Source organism: Suillus bovinus (genome assembly GCF_016758785.1).
Source record: "Suillus bovinus strain UH-Sbo-P2 chromosome Unknown EDB93scaffold_103, whole genome shotgun sequence".
Taxonomy (NCBI): domain Eukaryota; kingdom Fungi; phylum Basidiomycota; class Agaricomycetes; order Boletales; family Suillaceae; genus Suillus; species Suillus bovinus.
Window position 1 is genome coordinate 81,662 of NW_024542159.1, and position 23,965 is coordinate 105,626.

General features: G+C 43.4%; 5 protein-coding genes across 5 annotated transcripts; 3 read left to right on the forward strand and 2 right to left on the reverse strand.

Annotated features, from left to right (window-relative positions):
- Window positions 1-2,407: 2,407 nt before the first annotated feature.
- EDB93DRAFT_1255833 (uncharacterized protein) lies at window positions 2,408-4,406 on the forward strand (the record flags this gene model as incomplete). The annotated part of the gene is made up of 8 exons (XM_041453851.1): window positions 2,408-2,475; window positions 2,522-2,559; window positions 2,613-2,666; window positions 2,726-2,781; window positions 2,967-3,383; window positions 3,441-3,728; window positions 3,788-4,043; window positions 4,105-4,406. The coding sequence occupies 8 exons, from the start codon at window positions 2,408-2,410 to the stop codon at window positions 4,404-4,406; spliced, it is 1,479 nt and encodes a 492-aa protein (XP_041302164.1).
- Window positions 4,407-5,855: 1,449 nt separating this feature from the next.
- On the forward strand, window positions 5,856-7,195 carry EDB93DRAFT_1108366 (uncharacterized protein; the record flags this gene model as incomplete). The annotated part of the gene is made up of 6 exons (XM_041447834.1): window positions 5,856-6,005; window positions 6,203-6,431; window positions 6,538-6,642; window positions 6,722-6,792; window positions 6,972-7,031; window positions 7,133-7,195. The coding sequence occupies 6 exons, from the start codon at window positions 5,856-5,858 to the stop codon at window positions 7,193-7,195; spliced, it is 678 nt and encodes a 225-aa protein (XP_041302165.1).
- Window positions 7,196-16,549: 9,354 nt separating this feature from the next.
- EDB93DRAFT_1053268 (uncharacterized protein) lies at window positions 16,550-16,762 on the reverse strand (the record flags this gene model as incomplete). Its single annotated transcript, XM_041444715.1, has 1 exon — window positions 16,550-16,762. A coding segment is annotated over one exon (213 nt), but the record flags the coding sequence as incomplete, so codon positions are not given.
- Window positions 16,763-20,622: 3,860 nt separating this feature from the next.
- On the forward strand, window positions 20,623-20,784 carry EDB93DRAFT_1053124 (uncharacterized protein; the record flags this gene model as incomplete). The annotated part of the gene is made up of 1 exon (XM_041444713.1): window positions 20,623-20,784. A coding segment is annotated over one exon (162 nt), but the record flags the coding sequence as incomplete, so codon positions are not given.
- A 797-nt stretch (window positions 20,785-21,581) lies between these two features.
- EDB93DRAFT_1072793 (uncharacterized protein) lies at window positions 21,582-22,238 on the reverse strand (the record flags this gene model as incomplete). Its single annotated transcript, XM_041444997.1, has 1 exon — window positions 21,582-22,238. A coding segment is annotated over one exon (657 nt), but the record flags the coding sequence as incomplete, so codon positions are not given.
- Between the last annotated feature and the right edge of the window lie 1,727 nt (window positions 22,239-23,965).

Consider the following 23,965-nt stretch of genomic DNA (forward strand, 5'->3'; position numbering starts at 1 on the left):
GTTGTAATGATGGTTGCGGTGCTGGGCTCGGAACCAGCTATTTTGATACTGATGTCAAACAGTATTTGTCTGATGCACTTCCGACTACCCCGACCCGAGTCCGACAGTCCAATCCCAACCCAACACACTTTCCAACAGTCCGACGCATGTCCGATCCTGACCTGATATTCCCGCGCATCGGACCAGTCCTCCCTATGTCCTGTCCAGTTACATCTATCCCCACTAGGTGCACATTTACTCCTTTTGACTTGCTAAGCATTGTAACAGCGTTATTACATGTTGTCTCATGGTCCGCAGTACCACATGTCCTATTACATAGGATTTCGGACCCGAAATATCGCTACTACTCTCGCCTATAGCACTCCAAATTTCTACATAGTCACTATTTAATATCTAGTACTTCCTACCTATTGCATTACTTACTTTTCCCTACTCAGTAGTAGGATGGAAGTCATTGGATATTAGTAGTACTTCATTGTATTGCGAAATATCTATCTGCTCTTCTCCTCCGAAACATTCTGACACATCCGACACTCATTTGACCGACAATCCAACACACTTCCAACACATTTCTTCACCGTCTGACACCCGACCCAACTCCGATATTTTTGGACCTGACAGTTTCCCTTCGGACAAGTAGTTCCTAGCTTCGGATTATCTCCCTATTATTGATAACTAACTATCTAAACTAATACCAAACAGCTACCCCTATAGGATCAAATGCACTTACTCTGCAAGTATAGCAGACTAGGTTGTGCTAAGATCCACCTAAATATTTGTTGTCTAGGTAGTACAATTTCTGCTGAGCCCAGCGGGAATCAGCTTTCTACAGCGTTGTCGATATTACTGAGTGATGTTGATGGGTTGATGAAGGTGCTGGCGTTGGACTCGAGGAATGATGCCAGTGAGTGGTTAGCACTTGACAATTCTTCTGATTCATCAATGATGTCGTCGGGCCACACAGGTGTCTAAAAATTGCGACATGAGATAAGAATATGGCTATTATGCAGTAGCCTTGTACCTCTGCAGCTTGTTTGCGGGCGCAAGCAGACTGTTTGTCAACCTTGTAAGAGTGTTTTGATCTCAGCATCACTTATACTTAAGTCGTGTGTTTGAAAACTTACAGGAGGACCTTGTGATTTCTTTGCCTTGGAGCCCGAAACGAAGGTTGGAATCTGTATGTATGTATCTGACTTCAAGAATCTTGAAGTAAAAAAAAAACTACTTACCTCTCCCGACAATGTTTTGCCATAGATTTTGAATCCTCAATATTGCTGTCATCAGACTTTTCTGTACTAAAATGGGTCGAATTGGTATCGCTGCGGTCTTCTGCTTCTTTGCTCTCGCTTTGTTCCAAATGCTTATTGTTGGAAGGCCTTTTGTAGGCACTGTGACACACTGACAACTTCTTCTCTAGTCGTGCTGGATATCAGTCGATTGTGAGTGGCCAGTAAAATTTTCAGGATTAATGAGCTCACTTTGTTTGTGCTTCTTCACAGCTTCTACCTCGTCATCTGTTTCCAGGACAGGTGTCAATTCACCTGTTGGTGTTAAGTACCGGGTATGATTCAAAATTTAAACAGATACTACTGACGGTTATGTTTCTTTGATTTAGGCTTTGAGCATGGCTGTGAGCCCCACAGTGGTTCATTGTGTTCTGTATCGATAATGGACTCAGTGTCAGGCAGCTGTGAGCCTTTCTTAGTATTAGTAGCCTGATGCTGCTTGCAAGACTTGGTCCGAGTCTTCTCTGGCAACCAGACTGTTCTTTTGTGAGTATTGATGCTTCCCTGGACTTTGATTGTACTGACTAGCTCTATCCACAGCCTTCTTCTTTGCGGTTCAGGCAACTGTGAACGACATCGACAGCTATGAGTGACTCGGACATGAATAAGGCCACATGTGAGTACATACTCCGACCAGGAAGATTTGAATTGCTCATAGTGTGTTAATGTGGTATATGGGTAGGAAGAAAATGGTTTTTGCAACAAGTGAGAGGAAGATAGGTTGAAGGTATGAATGCCAAATTTTCGGGGGGCACTACAGGATTTTCTGCTCAACACTGCCATAATATGCTAACTAATATACTTGTATCCAGCATTTTTCAGGGAATGGAAGTTTTTACTGCAGTGGCACTTTCATAATCCGTTGTCCAGGACACACATCTCATTTTCCTTGCACCAGACCCGAGGTCTGTCCTTGGCAGTGAATTGATGCCTCCAAGTTTGGCTTTGATTGCAATGTACACCAGGGAGTGAGGTCTGTTATTGCCCAGTGTCCTGTTATTGAGCTTTTCTAATGCACCTGACCTTGGCAGTGAATTGGTGCCTCCAAGTTTGGTGTTGATTGTGGTGTGCAGGGCCACAAGGTTTGTTATTGGCTATTGTCCTGGCGGCACCTGTCTAACATGCCTGACCTTGGCAGTGAATTGACGCTTCCAAGTTTGGCTTTGATTCTGGAGTACAGGGGCACAAGGTCTGTTATTGCCTATTGTCCTGTCTAACGCGCCTGACCTTGGCAGTGAATTGACGCCTTCAAGTTTGGCACTGACTCTGGATTGTACACTATCTATGCACGGACCACGTAACTTGTTGATCGCATGAGTCACGCAGACGCAGCCTCTCTAATTCGCTTGCAAATTGGACATCACCCTTACCCTTGTTTAAGTAAGTTAATTCTGTCATTGCTCCCAATTTTTGCTAATGTGTATGCTTGTTTACTACAGCCATTGATCACTACCACCGTGACTCGCAAGCATGGTTCAATGCTCTGGATGTATTCGTGAGTTTTCTGTCACCGGCTTGAGCCTGCATCTGGCTAAAACTGAGGATGCACATTGTAAAGCCGTGCTTGCCTCCTCTCGTCATCATGTCTGCACTTCAAGTCTGAGTCCTCCTGCTAGTCCTCCCGCACACGGCGACATAGAAACACAGGACCTGGAGGATGGCCCATTCGATGAAGATTAGATTTGGCCAGGTGACGAGCATGATGATAGCAGTAGTGACGAGGAAGATAATAGAGAGGAGTATCAGTGGGAGCCGCCAGTGCAGGAGGATGAGGACATACCCGGGGGAGAGCTACAAGCAGATGATCTGAAGGACAACAACAATGGTGGCACTGACCACCAAACACGCCACCAGATGGAACATCGAATTATTGATCAAGACAGTGTCCATGTTGTATTGTATCCTGATCGTCGAGCAGGACAGCCTATTGCCCAAGCCGAAGTTCAAAATGTGAATGCTATATATGCTTCTAATATTGATGGCACGGAAAATCCTTATGCTCCATTCCACTCTCAAATGGACTGGGAGATCACACAATGGGCAAAGTTACGTGGCCCGAGCTCAACAGCTCTTTCGGACTTGCTTAGTATTGATGGTGTAGGTTTCTTTTTTGAGAGATTTATGGACTTGGAAGTGACATATCTTCATTTGCAGGTTAGTGAACACCTCCATCTTTCTTACAAAAATGTGAGGGAGCTTAATAGGATCATCGACATACAACTTCCTGATTGCCCTAAGTTTCATCATGAACAAGTTGTTGTTGCAGGCGAAGCTTTTGATATTTTCTATCGAGACATAATCGGATGTATCAAGGATCTCTTTGGCAACCCAGACTTCGCAGACTTTCTCGTGTTTGCACCAGAACACCATTACACAGATGCTGATGAAACAGTTTGGTTGTTCAGTGACATGCATACCAGTGAATGGTGGTGGAATACACAGGTGAGCTCATGTAGTTTCTGTATCGCTTGCTTAATGAAATTAACCTTGATATTGAACAGAAGACGCTCGACAAACAGTGGCCAGGTGCAACCATTATTCCTGTTATCATTTCAACTGATAAAACACAAGTCACCATGTTCCGTAACAAAACTGCATATCCTGTCTACCTTACTATTGGTAACATTCTAAAAGAGATTCGTCAAAAACCATCCCGATGTGTGCAAATCCTTCTTGGGTATCTTCCCACAACACACCTCGAACATATTGCCAACAAAGCCTCACGTCACAGAAGTGCTGCAAACCTTTATCATGCTTGTATGGCTCATATTTTGTCACCACTGGAGAAAGCTGGTCTCAATGGTCTGGCAATGCGCAGTGGGGATGGTATCTCATGCTATTGTCACCCCCTCTTTGCTTGCTTTGTTGGTGATTATCCTGAGCAGCTCTTGGCTACTGCTGTTACAAGAACATCTAGACGCTTGGGCCCCTACCATTTTTCTCCTGATCCTCCTTGTATCAGCCCTTGCATCATACCCTCACCCCGACCTTACCCTGGTCATCCTTGTCATTCTCGCATTCCCTTTCGCTCTCTACCTGTCGCTTCAGCAGAGCCAGTACATCTGGCCGGATCCTTTCGCTGACAAAGCATACCCATGCTCCGTTCCACCACCTGACTGATCCTGTGGACAGTCCCCTTGCCCTTACCGTCTGGACGGTAACCTATGATATGATGCACGACGCATCCCCTTTGCCCTGTTTCCTTTCTTGATCTCTGACTCGATGCGCAGTCGCACATGCGACTTATACTTAGCTCCGCAGCTGCACGATCATGCCCCTGCGTGTTTCACTTCTTATTCCGATCTTTGACTCATTTTCTTATCTGCACGTTCAGAGCTCGCCCATGTCTCACCTCGAACGTGCCTTCCTTTTATGGTCATACCCTTTACCATTTACTTCTCTTGGTAGTACAAGTTATCATCCACTAATACGCTTCCTGTCCTCTATATAAACTCGCTACCATGTAACATATTCCTTAACTTGAATCTACTTGGTTCTTGACCTCCTACTCTCACCAGAGTGATCCTTCTGCCTCGCCAGCAGTCTATATTCTATCTTCTTATCTGCTCTTCGCGGATAAGCCTATAGTCTCGACCTTTACTCATCGACTTTGTCAACGAGCAAAGCCCCTGTTAACTAGTCGGACTTCTGTCCTTCTAATTAACGACGATCTTACGATTAACCTTCGGGTGTCGTAAGCCTAGGCCGATTTAGCTTATCGTCTCGCACCTGCGTAACATAAGCTACCCGATTTGGACATAGGCATCAAATCTTACTTGCTGAAGCCTCGCCAAGTAAGACCCCTAACCTTGGGCTAGCCCAAGGACGTCCTCGACCATTGACGACACACGCTCTGTTTGAGCGTCGCCAACAGATACCATCCAAGTCGTAACAACTGCAGTCAAAACTACAGAATGTCCAAAATGCAATATCCCACCTGATGAACTTGAGAGTAGCACGGCGCCCTTTGAAATACGAGACCTTGACGCTGTTCTTGATGCACTTTCCACAATCAATGTTGGAGACCTCACAGAATTCGTCCAGGCATGTCGCAACGTGCGAATCAAACCCGTTATCCACCCCTTCTGGGAATGGCTTCCCCATGTTAACATTTTTCAAGCCATTACGCCCGACATCCTCCACCAATTATATCAAGGACTTGTCAAACACCTTCTTGGTTGGCTGACACAGGCATGTGGACCAGCCAAGATTGATGCTCGATGTTGAAGACTTCCTCCAAACCATCATGTCTGTCTATTTATGAAAGGTATTACTAGTCTATCTCGTCTTAGTGGTACAGAACACGCTCAGATATGCCGTTTTCTCCTCGGTCTAATTATCGACATCCGACTTCCTGGCAATCTGAATTCAGCTTGTCTTTTGCGAGCTGTTCGTGGTCTCCTGGATTTTCTGTACCTGGCACAGTATCCATGTCACAGTTCTGAGACCTTATCTCTCCTTGACAAAGCTCTCTCCCTCTTTCATGACAACAAGCAAATATTCATTGACCTCAGTATTCAGAATAATTTCAATCTTCCTAAACTTCATGCAACTTGACACTATGCATCAATGATCCAGTTATATGGCACCATGGACAACTACAACTCAGAGTATACTGAACACCTTCATATTGACTTAGTGAAAGATGCCTACCGCACCACAAACCACAAGGATGAGTTCATGCAGATGACTCAGTGGCTTGAGCACAAGGAAAAGCTTGTGCGTCATGATAAATTCATTCAGTGGCAACTCAATACAATCCCTTCACCAACCATCCTTGGCCACCTGACTTATCTTTTTGCCGCACACAAACCTTAATGAAGCACCCAAATGTAAAAGCAGTGCTGATCCAAAGATTAATATCAGACTATGGAGCCATCTACTTTCATGAAGCGCTTGCTCGGTATATTGCACAGCAAAATCATATCAATGAGACGCTCTCCCATCGACATCTTGAAGACCTCACTGCTAATATTGTTCTGCCATTTCATTCTGTGGCTGTCCACCACAAGATCAAGTGGGTTTCCATCGACGCTCGAGGGCATGGTGATCCATGTGTCACTGTAGATAGTGTCCATGCTAAACCTGCGTGTTTCAATACTGTGCTTATCAATGATGGTACTGGTGATTCTGTGGGTATCGAAGGTGAGCTCAATATTGTCTGAGTCTTACTAGTTGGAATGGGTTGTCCTTATACAATAAATTTTCAGGCTACCGTGTTGGTCAAATTCACACCATTTTTCAATTTGAGAACAAGATATGCAGTTAATGTTCCCTCCAACACACCAACCTCCAAAACACCTCGCTTACATTGAATGGTTCACCCCATTTTCTTTGATACCAGACTCACGCCATGGTATGTACAAAATTTCTTGTTTGCTTTGTTCAGGCGAGAGAATCACTAGTATAATCCCTGTTTCAAACATCACTCGCAGTGTACACCTTCTACCGAAGTTTGAACCAGTTGTGCCTCATCACTGGACAAGCAACACTATCTTCGAAGAATGTAATACATTTTTTGTTAATTGTTATATAGATAGGTATAGTGTTGCGGCCCTTAGATAGTACTTGATAATCTTGCATAATAATTCTAAAATTATGAAGCATTAGCAGATTTATGTCTATCTAGCTCTAAAGTATAGTAGTTTATCTGCCTTATTAAAAATTTCTTTAATTCTTCCTAAGTTTGCACGGGAGGTTTTCCCTGATGTGGCATTTGAGACAAACAGCTATCATACACTCAGTGTTCGTTTATCAACCTATTGAATAGTGCAGATGTATTGGTAATACATGGATCTTGTATACTGTCGAGTAGAAATTAAAAAAAAAATGCATGCATGCCACAGGTCAGAAACATGCCCTCTCTCAGCACCAATCAATGCAGCGAGAAGGAATCATTCAATTATTGATGTCAGAAATGCTACAAAATGAAAGATTTATATCCATAGTACAGTTTCAGTACAATAAAATATGTCCAACAAACAACAATGTGCTGCTACTGGGATGCCGGACGAGGGTCTCAAAATCTGTTATCAAAGTGTTTATCAGGACAGTGAAATTAACCCAATTTAGAATTTTATTTTTGGACTCAACAAACACCGTCACTTAGATGATGATGCACTCGCACTCTGTAAATCCATATAAGGGCTGGCTCAACTGGTAAAAACTAGATATCAAGACATTCTACTGATTCACATACTGTGCACGCATCACTCATTTGATTGCTCTGTAGTGTTGCATTAGCATGGTCATCATGTATATAAATATGACTGCCAAATCAAAATTTTAATTTATGTACAAGTGTTCACTTGAGATGGTCAACAAAATTCACTAGCTCAAATGCCGGTCCTATACTGTATGAGATTGTAGCAAGTCATAGGATACACATCAGCAAACTACTTGTTTTGGATACAGGATTCTCACAGCATTACAACCGGCACAGAGCCACACAGTGTGCACAGTGTTACAGTGTACAGACTCAAAGAGTCACACAGACCTACAGAGACCCACAGGGAATTGCAGAGCACCATTAACTTATTTTATTTTTAAATCACAAGTATCAAGTAGTATTACTCATAGTTGCTACATTAATAAAACAAAGCGCAAAGTCTTATCACACTGAACATAAGTCTAAATTACACCAAATTGATATGATACATTTTGCAATATAGACTTGGAATATGATTGTATAAACACTACTCAGACAAAGCATACCCATGCTCCATTTCACCTGATGACTGATCCTGTGGACAGTCCCCTCAACCCTTATCATCCAGATGGTAACCTATGATACGATGCATGCTGCATCCCTTTGCCTTGTTTCCTTTTTTTAATCTCTGACTCAGTGTGCAGTTGCACATTGTACTTATATTTAGTTCTGCAGTTGTACAATTGTGTCTCTGCTTGTTTCACTTTCTCTTTCTGTTCTTTGACTCATTTCACTGTCACACGTTCTGGCTCATCTATGACTCACCTCGAATGTGCATCCTCCTTCGGTATCACCTTTGACCATTCCTTCTTCTGACAGTATGAGTTACCATTTACTAATACACATTGTTCCCCTCTATATAAACTCACTGTCATGTATCTAGTTTTCTAACTTGAATCTACTTGGTTCTTGACCTCCTACTTGTTGGATTTAGATTTCCTTATTGAGTTTGACTCGGAACAAGCCGATTGTGGCTTAAACCTTATTTCACCGTGATTACATACAGTAGAGATATTTTTGTATACCTTACACATTTGCAACCAATTCACCATGCTACCAACTGCCGAAAATTCTATACTACTCTCACCAGAGTGATCTCCTTCAACCTAGCCAGCTGTCTATATTCTATTTTCTTATCTGCTCATTGCAAATAAGTCTTTAGTCTCAATTTCTACTGATCAACTTCGTCGTTGAGCAGAACCCCTGTTAACTAGTCGGACTTCTGTCCTTTTATTAATGCAGATCTTATGATTAACATTTGAGTGTCATAAGCCTTGGCAGATACACTTATCGTTGAGCCCCGCTTGACATAAGCTACCCGATTTGATAACACACACTCTGTTTTAGTGTCGCCAACAGACACTATCCAAGTTCATAACAGACATCCTTAATCTTGACGACACATGCCTTGTTTAGGCATTGCCAACAGATACTATCCAAGTCTGTAACAGCTCCCAGTTATCACAGCTTACCCTAGCAATCTTACACCACAGGACTCCACACTGCACCTCCATTGTGCTGCGAGAGACAGACTCCAGCTATGGATCCTGTAGGAATTTAACTAGAATCAGAGTCTTAGAGTTGTTATCAGAACTGCTCTGTATTAAATGTATCTAGAATCAGAGTCTAGGGACATGATATGATGAGATGAGTACGGTGTGCAAGAGAAAACCAATACATACCTCAGTGTTGTTATTATAACCACTGAGGTATTATTTCGACAAGGCGAAAGTATTATAAGGAGTATATAAAGAGTCTGAAAACAGAAATAGAAAGGATGCCTATGATGAACAATGATGACATTGAATATTGACACACCCCCTTCAACAAGACATTAGAGACAAGCCTAAATGATGATGTGCAAAAGCCGGATGAGGAAGCACTTTGGTGAAGATGTTGGCAGTATTCTTATGCATGGAGACCCAGACTGGTATGAAAGTTCTTTCTTTAATGTGACACTGGATAAGATATTGAAGGTTGATGTGTTTGGTTCAGATGTGATTGGCTGCCTCCTTTTATAAAGTGATGGCACCTGCATTGTCAGTGAATGGTTGCAAGGGAAGAGGGATCATGAATTTGAGACATATAAAGAAGGACTTCAGCCAAAGTCTGTCTTGAATAGCTGCAGTGAGTGCTATGTATTTGGCCTCAGTAGACAACAAGGCCTATATTGTCTGTTTCTTGGCCAAATGAGATACTGGTCCTCCATTGAGAAACCAGACATAGCCAGAAATTGACATGCGGTCCTCAGGACACAACACCCAGTCTGAGTTGGAAAACCATGCAATGATGGGTTAATACCAGCACCCCCATAGCGTGCACACATGGTGATGGTGCCCACCAGGTAATGAAGAATGTGCTTGGCAGCCACATAATGCTTCAACTCGGGTGATGCGTTGTACTGTGAGAGTTGCATGACAGAGAGGGTGATATCGGGACAAGTATACATGGTGAGATAGAGCAATTCACCAACTAGCTTGCAGTATTCAGTGGCAAGGTTGGCAACATGAGGGAAGATGTCAGTTGGCCGTCCGAAGGGAAAATTTGGGTCCATGGAAAGCGAGATGGGATTACAACCAGTCATTGCGTGTTCATTGAGAAGGTAAAGGATATAATCCTCTTGGTGCATCCATAGTTCACGAGTCTCATGATCCCTGATGAATTGAATCCCAAGGTATTTTGTTACTGGCCTGAGATTGCTGATACCGAAATGTTCTACAATCTGACTTTTGTCTGGTCAAGAAAGTGGCAATTGTTGGACCCTGCCAGGCCATTGTCGACATGCCATGTGATGATGCAGATCACTCTCACCCCCTCACCATTGACATGGTCAAAGATAAATACGGCGTAATCTGCCTCACAGTGTAAAAACCCTAAGCGCATCAACACTTTGCAGAGCAACTCATACCAGTTGTAAGTGGCCTGCTTAAGGCCATAGAGGGAGGAGAGAAGGTGCACGACTAGAAGTGCCCCATCAGGTCCCTGATGTTCAAAGCCAGGAGTTTGATGCATGTAGACGTTCTCCTGCAGTTTGCCCCAAAGGAAGGCACATTTTGTGTCGAAACAATCAAGTTCCCAGTCATGAGCTGCTGCATAAGCTGAGAGGATACGAATGGATGTGGACTTGGCGACAAGAGTGAAGATTCAGCTGAAGTTGACACCTGGGATCTGCAAAAACCCTGTGCAACTAACCTCACCTTGAATACTGGCCCCCCCCTTTAATCCTCCTTGAACTCAAGGACTCACCTGCAATCAATAGCACAATGATCCACTGGCAGAGGTACAAGTTCATATATGTTCATTTCAGACATGAGGTTGATTTCTGATTTCTTTCCTCATTGCTGCCATCCAATGGTCAAAGTCAGGTTATTGCATGACCTCATCAAAGGTCGCAGGAGGAATCTTTAAGTTGTAGTCTTTTGCAAGTGGGTTGCAATGAGTGTCGCTGTGGACAGACAGGTTTGCTACTTTGATGGCAATCAGGTTCGCAATCACTTGTGGAAATCTGACCTCTTTTGTGTTATGGACAATGACATCAGGGTTAGTCACAGGCTCAGCAGGAAGCTCAGGCATCAGTGTGGGGACATCAATGATTGGGGCCACAGTAACATCTTTATCAGCTGTAGGTGATGGCATGTCATTTAGATGTGCCTGACAAAGTTCCCATTGACGAGCAAGTCAAGCCTTGTCTGATGCAACACAGACCTTAAAACTTTGTTCCTGCGAATTGTGACAACATGGGGAGGATCTGTTTGATTAGGCGTAGGGAGAGGTGGTGCAGGTACATTTGCAGCCTTTTGTGCAGGGGTGATGTTGTCATCCTTGTCATCACTACTAGGAAATGGATGATTAGTGAAGCTTTCATTGAAGATTACATCATGAGAATTGAAGAATGTGCCTGTGATAATATCACGACATTGCCACACCTTGACACCAGGTGGATAACTGAGAAAAATAACCTCCCATGAGTGAGGACCGAGCTTTTGCTGGAGTTCAGGGGGAATACATGCAAAACAGCATGCTCCAAAGATGTGTAAGTGAGCAACATTTGGTTGGACATTGTGTAATATCTCATATGGTGTTTTCCTCAGTGGTAAGGCATGGGACTCAGTGCAGTTAAACAGATAGCATGCGGTAAGGGCTGCTTCCCCCCAAAGACCTTGAGGCAAATGTATGAAGTCCAGCATCACATACATACGACCTTCAATTGTATGCATCACCCTCTCCACTTTTCCATTTTGTTGATGAGAATAGGGAGTGAAGTGTTGATGCTGGACACCCATTTCCTTGAGGTTTACAGTGAATGCATCACTGATGAACTCCTCACCATTATCAGAGCAAAAGACTTTCACTCGTCTCCCTGAGAAGGTCTCCCATTGGCCCATACAACATGCCACACTTCTAAGGCCTGATCCTTGGGCACGAGTAACTGAAGGTCCAGAATGTGCATATGATCATCCAGAAAGATTATAAAATAGTACTTTCCATGGGGTATGACAGTCGGTATTGGGCTGTACACACCACTATGGATGAGGTCAAGGAAAGTGTTTGCTCATTCCGTTTCGGAGGAATGAAAAGGCTGGTGTGTGTGTTTGGCAAAGACACATGATGGCATCTTTGCCAATGTGCCCAATTCATATGTGCCAGAGGTCCAGCGACAGTGGAGTATCAATAAATACTGATAATTCTGGTGTGTGGGTGATGATAGTGGGAGGTGCCATAAGTGGGATGAACTCGAAGTCAGGTGCATATAGTTTCCCTGTTGCAGGGATAGAGCCAACCGGTGTGCCTTTGTATACAAGCTCATATGTCATGTTGGACTTGAAGTTGACATCCCATCCTTTAGCATTCATGCAGCTCACAGATAAGAGATTAAGTAGGGCACCAGGCACATGAAGGCAGTTTGATAGTCATACACGAAGGCATTTATTATTAATTGTGAACCATGTGATGCAAGTTCCACGACCGGTTGTCTGTAGCACACCATGATTGGCTGTGAGTACATCCACAGGATCTTCTGTGGAGTAAGTATGGAAGAATTTGTGATCCTTAATCAGTGTCATGGTGGTACCCAAATCCAGAATGGTCTTGAAGGGGAGCATAGCCGTGCAAGCCACCTCATTGTGAACTTTTGTGATGGATGCAAATGAGAGATTGTTCATGAGACTGCTGAGATTAGTTGCAGCAGCAGCAATGACGGGTGTGTTTACAGGTGGTGTTACCGTCATTGTAGAGGTCGCGGCTGCAACATTAGGCTTAAACTCAACTTTCTCCTGTGCATCCAGGGTGCTTGCCCCTCCATACCTCCTCTCTTGCTGTAGCAATACGCATGATTGTGATCATCCTTTTTACACCCTGGTGTTGTGCAAAAGACGCTGTCTGGTTTGTGTCAGTGCTTATGAAGACCAGTGATCAAGTTGATGGTGGAGTTGGTTGAATTGGAGGAGGCTACATTAGCGTACTCAGAGCCTGGGCAGGAATGAATAGCCTTAGTGTGCACATATTGTACAGCCTCAGCTGTGTTGTGAGAGATACAGCTTTCAACTGTGATGAGTGAGGGTGTTGTTATGGACTTGGATAGTATCTGTTGGCGATGCTCAAACAGAGCATGTGTCATCAACAGTTGAGGACATCCTTGGGCTTGTCCAAGGTTAGGAGTCTTACTTGGCGAAGCTTTGGTAAGTAAGGTTTAACACCTATGTCCAAATCAGGTAGCTTATGTCAAGCAGGGCTCAACCATAAGCGTATCTGCCAAGGCTTACGACACCCAAAGGTTAATTGTAAGATCTGCATTAATAGAAGGACAGAAGTCCAACTAGTTGACAGGGGCTTTGCTCATCGACAAAGTCAATGAGTAAAGATCGAGACTAAAGACTTATTCACGATGAGCAGATAAGAAAGTATAATATAGACAGCTGGCTAGGCTGAAGGAATCACTCTTGTTAGGAGTAGGAGGTCAAGAACCAAGTAGATTCAAGTTAAGGAACTAGATACATGGTAGCGAGTTTATATAGGGGAGAGGGAGCATATTAGTGGATGATAACTCGTACTACCAGAAGAGGAACTGGTCAAAGGGCAATACTATAAAAGGAGAGCATGTTCGAGGCGAGTCATAGGTGAACTGGAACATGCAGCTTAAGAAATGAGTCAAAGAACAGAAACAGGAAGTGAAACAAGCAGGGGCACAATCGTGCAACTGCGGAGCTAAATATAAATACAATATGCGACTGCGCACCGAGTCATAGATCAAGAAATAAAATAGGGCAAAGGGGATGCAGCATGCATTGTATCATAGGTTACCGTCTGGACAGTGTAGAAAGCTGATTTCCGCTGAGCTCAGCAGAAATTGTACTACCTAGACAAGAAATATTTAGGTAGATCTTAGCATGACCTATGCTGCTATACTTGAAGAGCAAGTGTGTTCTATCCTAAAGGGATTGCTAATTGGTATTAGTAGTAAAAATGTGTCAGTAATGCAAATAACTAAATGTCCGATGGTGCGAAATGATGTCCGAAGGTACTTATCCGATGTCCGAGATTTCGGACTTTCGGACTTCACGATAATGGGTCGGAAACTTTATAACGAGTGTCGGATTGCGAGCGGTATGCGTGAGTATAACGAGTGACGGAGTATGACGGTGAACGAATGGTAATATTTGGCAATGCAACTAAGAACTACAAGAATATTCTGGGTGATCCGCAGAGTCAGGAAACGGCTCCTAACTACTGGATGATGATTGCTACGGGTCACTACAGAGTATTTAAGTAAGTACGTAGAATTTCGGAAAACTACAGGCGAAGATAGTAGCGATATATTTCAGGTCTGATGTCCTATGTAATGAGACACGAGGTGCTGTGGACATGTAATAATGTGGTACAAATGTCAGAAAACGTGCATGGGAATAACTATGCACCTAGTGAGGCTAGTTCAGATGGACAGGACACGGGATGGACAAGTGTGTGCTGTCCTGCATGATGTGAGAATCATGCATGGACATGAATACTAGGTGACCCTCAAAAGATAAAGTCTGTTAGCTTAGTCCTCAGACTAGTCAACCCATACCTTGGTTTCAAATCATGGTCCATATTTCCAGTTTTCCCCAAGTTTCATGATCTGAATATGTTTTGACGGAAAAAGTCTAATGTGAGATGGGAATCACATTTAGACCTAGTTGATGTGAGAAGGGAAATGAAGGTTAAGGTATAGCCTTGCCTTTGGCTTATTCACTTTGGCTAGAGAAAACCATAGAGAAAAGTACAAAGCCTATAAAAAAACCTATCCAAAAAGACCGTGTGTCAATTCCTGCCAACTGTCTTATTTTTGCTACCTACTTTTCTCTAGTGTTTCTTTACTTTACTTTTTCATTAGGATGCTTTGACTCACCTGACACTTCATAAAATTGTACCCATAGGGTATGATGTCATTATGATATCATAAGACTCCACAGATACTCCTGCAGGTATTCTGTTGAAAGATATTATGTCATCAAGCTCTAGATTATTCTACTCCACAATGATATCATCCATGATGTCATTTCCTTCTAGAATATTCTGCTCCACAATGACTCACTCTGACTCACTCATGGAAGGTTCTGGAATCTTTTGCTCCACAATGATGTCACTCTTGATGTCATTATGATGTCATTACTCCACATTCCAGAATGTTCTGCTCCACAATGATGTCATAGCTCCATCTTTCACTTGTATTTTATTCTTTTATTGGGTTTGACCCAATATTTTGATTGGTCCTCCTTATTTTTTATTGTTTGTGAACCTAGGTTACTTTCCCACACAAAATGTATATAAGGAGAGCCCATTCTCCCCCAAAAAAAATATGATCTCCCATTTGTAGCTATCTGCCTATCAGGTATTTCACTTGCAAAGTTAGTCCCTTTGAAGTGAGACAAGTGCAGGGAAAAGAATTCCCTTGAGATTATAAGTTTCTTACCTTAGAAACTTATTTAGTGCTATAGACCAAGCATTCTTGGTCACATATATTGTCTTTGAGACCCCTTTGTCTCATTGCTCTGTGCCCTTTGACTAAGCGATCTTAGTCATCTATCATATTGTTGAGACCACGTCTCACTAGTTGTCCCATAGACCAAGCGATCTTGGTCAAGTTATAGTCCCCTTTGTTCAAGCGATCTTGAACATATATTGTATATTTGAGACCATTTGTCTCACAGTCAAGTGTCCATAGACCAAGCAATCTTGGTCATATTTCGTATATTTGAGACCACGTCTCACTAGTTCCAGTATCCAAGTCCAGAGCCTAGAAGGAGAATTCCTAGGCAAATACATTCCAGAAACCGAATTACATGTCTAGAAGCTTATTCCTAGACAAGAGATTTGAGTTTCAATAAAGAAAAGTAAAGCTCCGGCTAGGTTGATCTTGACAAAGATTAGTTTAGCGAGCCTCCCAAGAACTCACACGTTGTCTACCACGAAATAGGAAAAGTCGTAGACTGTGTTAATCGAGGACTGGCAAGCAGTCTTATCCAAAGTGTAATTGTGGTGTCATTACATTTACACAACTTTATATAAGACCCTCGGTTATTAAGACAGTGCGAAGTGCGATCGGCTGATGCGATGTCCGAATGTCCGATGCGCCGGATCCAATATGGAGTGGCTCGGACATGTGCGAAAGTGTGTCGGACATGTGCACATATGTTTTGGGTGTTGGCGCGAGTATGGAAATACGTGGTTTTGAGCCCAACGCCGCAACCATCGCTACAATGGTAAGGGTAGAGGGGGCTGTCCACAGGATCAGTCATTGGGTGAAACGGAGCATGGGTATGCTTCATCAGAGAAAGGGTCCGGCTAGATGTACTGGCTCTGCTGAAGCAACAGGTAGAGAGCAAAGGAGAATGCAAGGATGACGAGGATAACAAGAGCAAGGTCAGGGTAAGGGTGCGATGCAAGGGCTGAAACAAGGAGAATAAGGAGAAAAATGGTAGGGGCCCAAGCGTCTAGATGTTCTTGTAACAGGTGTCCCCAGTGTCACTGTTATTACTTCCTCATGCATCCGCTGTTCAAGCATTGATTTGAACTGTTGCCATATGGGCATATGTGGAAGTCCAATTAATAAGCTGTAAATGGTGTCACTGTCATGAAGTGCAGTGCCTGAGTCATGAAGACATTCACGAAGCACAGTGTGCTGTCTGATGTAGTCAGTGGCATCAGCTGAGTCTTTCATACGTAAGGCATCGAGCCGCTGATGGAGTTGATATTGAGCACTGGTGTCTGTGCAGTTGAAATGCTCCACCAGTGAGTGTTTTCCATGCATTGTGGGCTGTGACTGTGTGTGATCGTGATACTAATGCCTCTATGGATGAGCTGATGCAATGTGTGATAAGATCCTTAGCTTTAATGTCCTCCAAGAGCCATTCATGCATTAGAGTCCACTGTAATGATGGTCACAGCACTGGGCTTGGAACTAGCCATTCTAACACTTGTGTCACATATCATTCCTTGACCTCTCTTAACCTTCTGAAGGTCGCACGCACCTGTCTGAACCATCTGCAGGCAGTCCTTTCATTCTGAGGCCTGTCCGAACCTCACAGATTACCATACCATGTCCTATCCTCATCCTTTTGACTTCCCTGGTGCATTCTCCTTTATTCTATCTATATGTTGACTACATCATAGTGCTACCACGGATAAATTCCATTGGCATCCTGTCAGGAGCTTCAGAATATGTATAAATGGTATGCCTCATGGCTTATTACATAGGTTCAGACTGGCTTATCTCACTACTAGTTTCACCTATGCATTCTGGTCTCTCATGGAAGTAGGATATAATCTCACTCGCTTACTACTGGTACTTCACTTCACTTCCCATACTTTGAGTCATAGTTAGTAGAGTCACCTCGGTATATTCGGAACTGCGCAATCGATCTCTTGTTCATTCAGAACGATTGTTTGGCTTGACCGCTGCCAATTTTGCACCATATTTATTCTCGAGTTCCAATAGATTAGTGTTGTTCCAAACTTCAGACATTTCACAAAGTCTTATATTTCCCAACACATCGACATACCGACACATTGACACATTGACATATTCTGACCCTCGGACAGCTCTCACAAACCTCGGAAGGCACTGTGCTACTTTAGACAGTACTTTCACAGCTTCAGATGGCCTTCAGTCACATTGGACAAGTATTTTGGTACTTCAGACATAGTCTCGGAACTTAGGATGAACATTAGATGTTTACTTTCCAATATCTTGTCTCCTCTCTGACTGTATAGACTTCCCTTGCATTTTATCAAGGTAGTTCTTTAGGTTGTCTCTTGGGATGAAGCACACTTGCATCTCTCAGGACTTGGGACTCACATTCCATAGAGCCCAGCCCAGGATTACTCTTTACACTGCTTAGCAGCAGTGACATTGAATGAGTCTGCAGGGACAGGCATGGAAGATGGGGTCCTGAGAATGTCCGTAGGATCAGGGTTCATATTTACATGGCACCACAGGTCTTCACATGCATGTGTGTACTGCATCTTTGTCAAGCATCCAACGTAATTTTCCAATCCTAACAATTTGGGTATGTAATCAAACTTCCCCATTGTGATACCACTGAGGAGAAGGAATATGACAAGACTGACTTATGAGAGTGGTGGAATGACACAGATAGAGATTTTGTTTAATAGTCTTTGTGAGGGTTCAGAATAAACCGGGGCTCATAACCTGTAGGAATTTGACTAGAATCAGAGTCTCAGCATTGTTATCAGAACCGCTCTGTATTAAATGTATCTAGAATCAGAGTCTAGGAACATGACATGATGAGACGAGTACAGTGTGCAAGAGAAAACCAATACATACCTCAGCATTGTTATCAGAACTGCTGAGGTATTAGTTCGACAAGGCAAAAGTATTATAAGGAGTATGTAAAGAGTCCAAAAACAGAAATAGAAAGGATGCCTATGATGAACAATGACAACATTGAATATCAACAGATCCCAGCTAAAAATGGAAGCACAACACCAATCCTCCTTAGTGCTAATGCACAGTGCATCCAAGACATCATGATCCATGCCTGGGTGAGTAGCACAAGGGCTACATCCTCAGTGTGCAAGCACAGCACATTTTGCATGGGGTAAAGTGGTTGCTGGAGGAGGATCAGATTGATGTGCTGCTAAAAGCAGCCAAAACCCTCACCCCCACATCGTCAAAGCAAAAGAAAAGGCAGCCCTACACAATCAACTTCATAATGAGCTTATTGCAGAAGTTGGACCCAAATGATTCCCTGAGACACAGCCAGACACTACCAGGTTTATATCTATTCAGATCTAACTTATGGTAGTCTAGCTCACTTATGTCTATTTTACCCTAAGTTTGCACAGGAGGCTTTCCCTGATGTTGGGAGATTCTGCCTATGTAGTCTACTCCTTTATCAAGTGGTCTGGATGCACGAGCCTCCATGCAGTACATAACACTTGTGACAAATTTACAAGTATATTTGGGGTACTATCATTGGGCCAGAGTTGCAAAATAGTAGAGAGTTGCAAAATGCCTCATAGCACATGCAACAACACATAGTAAGCTATCTACTGTTAGACATAGGACCTTCTAACATATATTCACAGTACAGTATTTTTGTTTTATAAAAATAAAGATGAGGAACGTGTATGGCTTCAAATCTATCATTCAAAGTTGCCTTTTTTCACATAGAATAGTTAGGTGAAAGCAAAAATCTCAACCAAAAAATGATTTTTTTTCTTCTACATACACTTTACAACTATGCTCACCTTCTGAGAATTTTTTCAGTGAGAACAAAGCACAGTTGCTGTTGTTATCGACAATGCAAACATTGATGTCAGAGAATGATCAAGTGTGACAACTTGGAATGGAGAACTAAATTTGAGTACAGTAGTGTACACCTTGCGAAACTTTCAGGCGCCTCAATTTTCTAAATTCACTTGCAAGGCACCATTTGCCATGTCGGAGTTCAGTTTTGCAGAACTGACGCTGTGACATGGTGTGACACCTGTGCCAACTCGCTCATGAGAAATTTTGCAACTCTCTACTGTTTCTAACATTTGCATCAGCATCCCTCTGGCAGCATCATTTGAACACATTTTGTTCTTTTGTAAACTGGCGCTCAGCTGTGACACACATAGCTATATTTTCGTATAATTATTTTGTCTTAATGTGTAGCAAAAGACGAGATATGAAAATGTGGTGGTCAGATTTTGCAACTCTGGCCCAATGATATTATTACTAAAAAAATAGTCGCACTACGAGAACAAACATTGATCAGACTTCCAAATAAGTGGCTGCAATTTGGCAATTTGAACCGTAACCCAGGCTCCTTCCCACCACTGGTGGAGAGGTAAGGGCGGTAGTCTACAAGTACGGTAGTTCAATGTTTGGTAAACCGGAAACATGCGCAAATTTTTAAAACCCAGTCCAACCTTATCCACCCAACCTCTCCACCAGTGGCTGGAACAAAATGTTTATAAACAATGTCAGCCACACTTGCATAACAAATATAAATATATAGATGTAAATAGTTGTACCCAACGAGTATTGTCCTATTTGTCATATGCCAGCTGAAGCCCCTAGTTTCTCTGCCATTCGAGAGAAGGTCCAGGATCGTTTCAACAAGCGAGCCTGCTTGTGGCAACTCAAAGTCACAGATGCATTCCTGAGAAATAACCGTGATATTATCTGTATAGTGGGGACAGGGATGGGGAAAACACTTGCCTTCTGGTTACCATTAGCACTCAATGACACAGGCATTTTGATCGTTGTGACTCCGCTCAACCAGCTAGGGGATCAGAGTGTCAGTTTCTTCAAAAAGGCCGGTATACAAAGTATTGAAATCTCTGCTGAGACGGTGAGCATGGCAAATTTCCGTGTAAGTCGGCTCTCATCTGTTGGTTATAAATGTCTAATCAATGTGTTTGCTGCAGGACATAGAAGACTCACATTACCGCGCAATCATCACCAGCCCGGAACAGCTGATGAAACCAGGTGGAGAATTCGAGAAGCTGTTGCGAAAGGTTGACTTTGCGGTGTGATTGATTGGTGTCATCTTTGACGAAGGACACTGTATCATGACCTGGGGAGAATTTCGGCCTGAGTACAAGGAATTAGAGCGATTGCGCTATGTCCTACCTTGCCAGGTACCTTTCATGATCGCATCAGCGACACTCACATCAGATGCTCTGAGAGACGTATGCAGACTCCTTCACATTCGATCAGAAAATCTCGTCACCATCCACATCTCCACCGATCGTCCAAACATCAAAATCGGAGTCCGCAAAATCAAATACTCCCTTGCATCCTCCAGTTGCTTCACCATAGTGTGCGTTACATCAAAATGAGTTCCGCTACCCTTAGAAGCAAGGTTACAAATCTCCCATGCACAGATGTCCTTTGTATTATCAGTAGCCCATTTTGCAGTACTTGAAGTTTGTTTTTTAAGAGCATTAACAATTTCTCGTCCATTCGAGAGGATGTCTTTTACAGCCAGATGAGCACTACGTTTTTCACTCGAGAGGAGCGCCAGTATAAATTCTGAAGCTGAAATGCCAACACACTGCAGGGTTTCAAGAACATCGTCCACCAGGTCAGATAATGACATATTGATATATATATATATATATTTGTTAGCGATACGATGTATTTTTTTGCGTATTTTTCAACTCCGCCGTCTCTTTCTGGGTTTTGCAAGTGTGGCTGACGTTGTTTATACAGTGATCAACCGCTCCTTTGGACGGTGAAATAAAGAAACAAGTGTGATAGTATGAAATCTTCAATATAGAAAAAATGGTCTGGTACGTCTGACAGAGCAGGGTTTTATCTACTTTCTACCAAGTTTTTGAAATATCCTGAGTCCTGTGTAGTTTGCAGCACTTCACGCAGTTGAGCAAGTCATTTTCTTGCCTTCCCAATTCGTTTGTACAGTCGGTGTGACAACCCTGTTACAACATGTCACACATGTCACATTTCGCTGTTCATCCTACTCGTCGTCATCCTCGTACTCGCTGTCATCACCAATCGACCCTTCGTGAATGTCAATGAACTCTCCTTGATCTTGCCCATCCTCCTCGTCAACAATTCCACCATTTCTCCTTGGATTCTTTGGCTTAGGACAAGGCTTCTCGAGTGGTCCACGGACAGGCTTCTTCCATCGTGGTTTTTGCTTTTCTTGCTTTGCCAACACTTGCTCGGCCTCCCACTCTTTAACAGCTACCTTCCACTGCTCGGTCTTGGCTTTGTTTCGATTTTTTCTTGCCTCATCCTCTTGAATCCACACTGTCATCTCTTGTGTTCGTGCCTCCCATGCTGCTTTCCTTGTTTCCTTCTCGGCTGCTTTTGCCTGTTGATGCTCCTGGTATTGCACGACTTTCTCGAAGACCTCGTCACTGGTAAGTAGCCTCGGCATACCATCTCCATTCAACTTGATGTTGTCACTGTCCTGACAGCCTTTCTTCTCTTGTGTCTCAAGATGACGGCGAACTCGATCGCAGTAGCGTCCCTGGAGAATTACAGTCGCTTGAAGGGCGCTTACATGCTCTTTGAGCATTGTGACCTGCTTGGTGAGATTTTTGACTGTCTCCTCGAGCTTTTTCTCCCTCGTTGACTTTGAGGACATGTTGCAGTGCAACCTTGATTTTGGCGTGCGTTTAACGGGCGAGATTATTGCTAGTGGCATGGTAGGCAACCTTGAACTTGATTTGATAGGAGATGATGATATAAGGAATCGAGCAGATGTTTCTTCAAGTCGTGCGAAGACATTGTGAATGGTTCTACCACTAATCTGAAAAGGATTACTTTTCTTGTAAGTGTTCTCATCTGCTGATTGATAAATTATTGATCCAATCTTCAGAACGCAAACAGTGAGAATTACCTGGAGTTGTCTCGTCATTACTACTACCATCTTCTTCGGCAATTGTAGCAAGTTGCATACCACAATGTCGAGTTTCTGCCCTGGGTTGCAGGTCTCTAAACAGCTCCAAAACAGCTTGAACGGGTGATTCGGGAGTGATTGGGAGGTGTCCCTGGTTAGATGATTCACGAGCGGGAGCCAACATCTCATCTGTGACAACTTTAGGATTGAAAGGCCATACACCGGTTTTTCGAAACGCAGATTTAATGGTCTCTGGCATGAGTGCACGAACATGGGCAGCACCATAGATAGCAAGGAAGTTGCTCTTCGTAACTTTCTCTCCTTTCTCGCACTCCCATTTGTCTCGTTCTTCTGACCAACACTGTTTAAGGACACCGAACACTGCAACATCTAGGCCCTGATAGATGTGGGTACTGTGTGCAGGATAGCAAAGGACATGAATTCGGTGCTGTCGAGCATACTCCAGGAATGCACGAGTGTAGTGAGAATTATGCCCATCGACGAGAAGTAGGCGAGCACGACCATTCGCTTTTTCACGTGTTTGCTCATCGAATTGCTTGATCCAGAGTGCACCAATCTCGCCGTCAGTCCAACCCTTCTTTGAATAACCAATACTACGAGGAACCATGTTATAGGTGTGATCATGACATAAGATGACACATGACTCACGATGCTTTGAGTGGATTTTTTTCGTTCCACTTTGATTGATATGCCTTCCCCTTGAAGATCACTGCGGGTGTGATTGTACTCCCATCTGCGCAGATTGTGACCAAAACGGTAATATTTTCACGATTGCCATTTCGCTGCTGATACTGGACTTGTTTTCCAGCTCCACCGAGAGCTCGTTCTTGCGAGCTTCCACCTCCTGGTTGAATTCCAGTCTCATCAACACCCCAAATACACTCTGGTGCCATGGGCTCGCCGTTGTCACCACTCTCCAGGACATCCTTCAACATTTTGAACCATGCATTGTTAGTTGTTGGGTTCACGGCACGGCCACGAGCACCATCAAGTGAATGTGCTCGGTAAGCTCATAGATGGTCGGAGTGCTTCTCAACGAAACACTGAGTCCAGTTTTTTCCCACTCCAGACTCTGGGAAGGCATCTCCAAGTCGAGCTCGACAGATTTCATCAACATGTTCCTTGAGACGCTTGTGGCTAAGCGGAAAGCCACGTCTAGCCATTTCGACGATGTATTCAAGAACTTTGTCTGTTTCTGTGGGTGTGAGCCAGCTTTTTGTGGAGCTATTGAATTCACTAAGTCAAATCCCTCCCTTGGCGAGATTTGCCAGAGTATTATGATTTAAACTGATTAATTGTCCCGTTTCTTTGAGGTATGCCTTCTGAACATCCATACACACTTTACGAAGGCCTTGTTTCTTCTCCGAGCTTGGTTTTGCAAGTTCAGCTTGGTACTTCGCCACAGCACAAGCCATGACTTTCTCTTTCTCCTCACGTGAGACCTGTGTAGTGGTGCCGAAGTCCGGTTCGGTTCGGTTCTTAGGCCTCTAAATGCGAACGCCGAACTGGACCATCGGTCGCGTTCAGGCAAGGAGGACGAACGCTGGACTGGACGCTGATGAACGCGTTCACAAGCATTCAGTTCGAGTTCA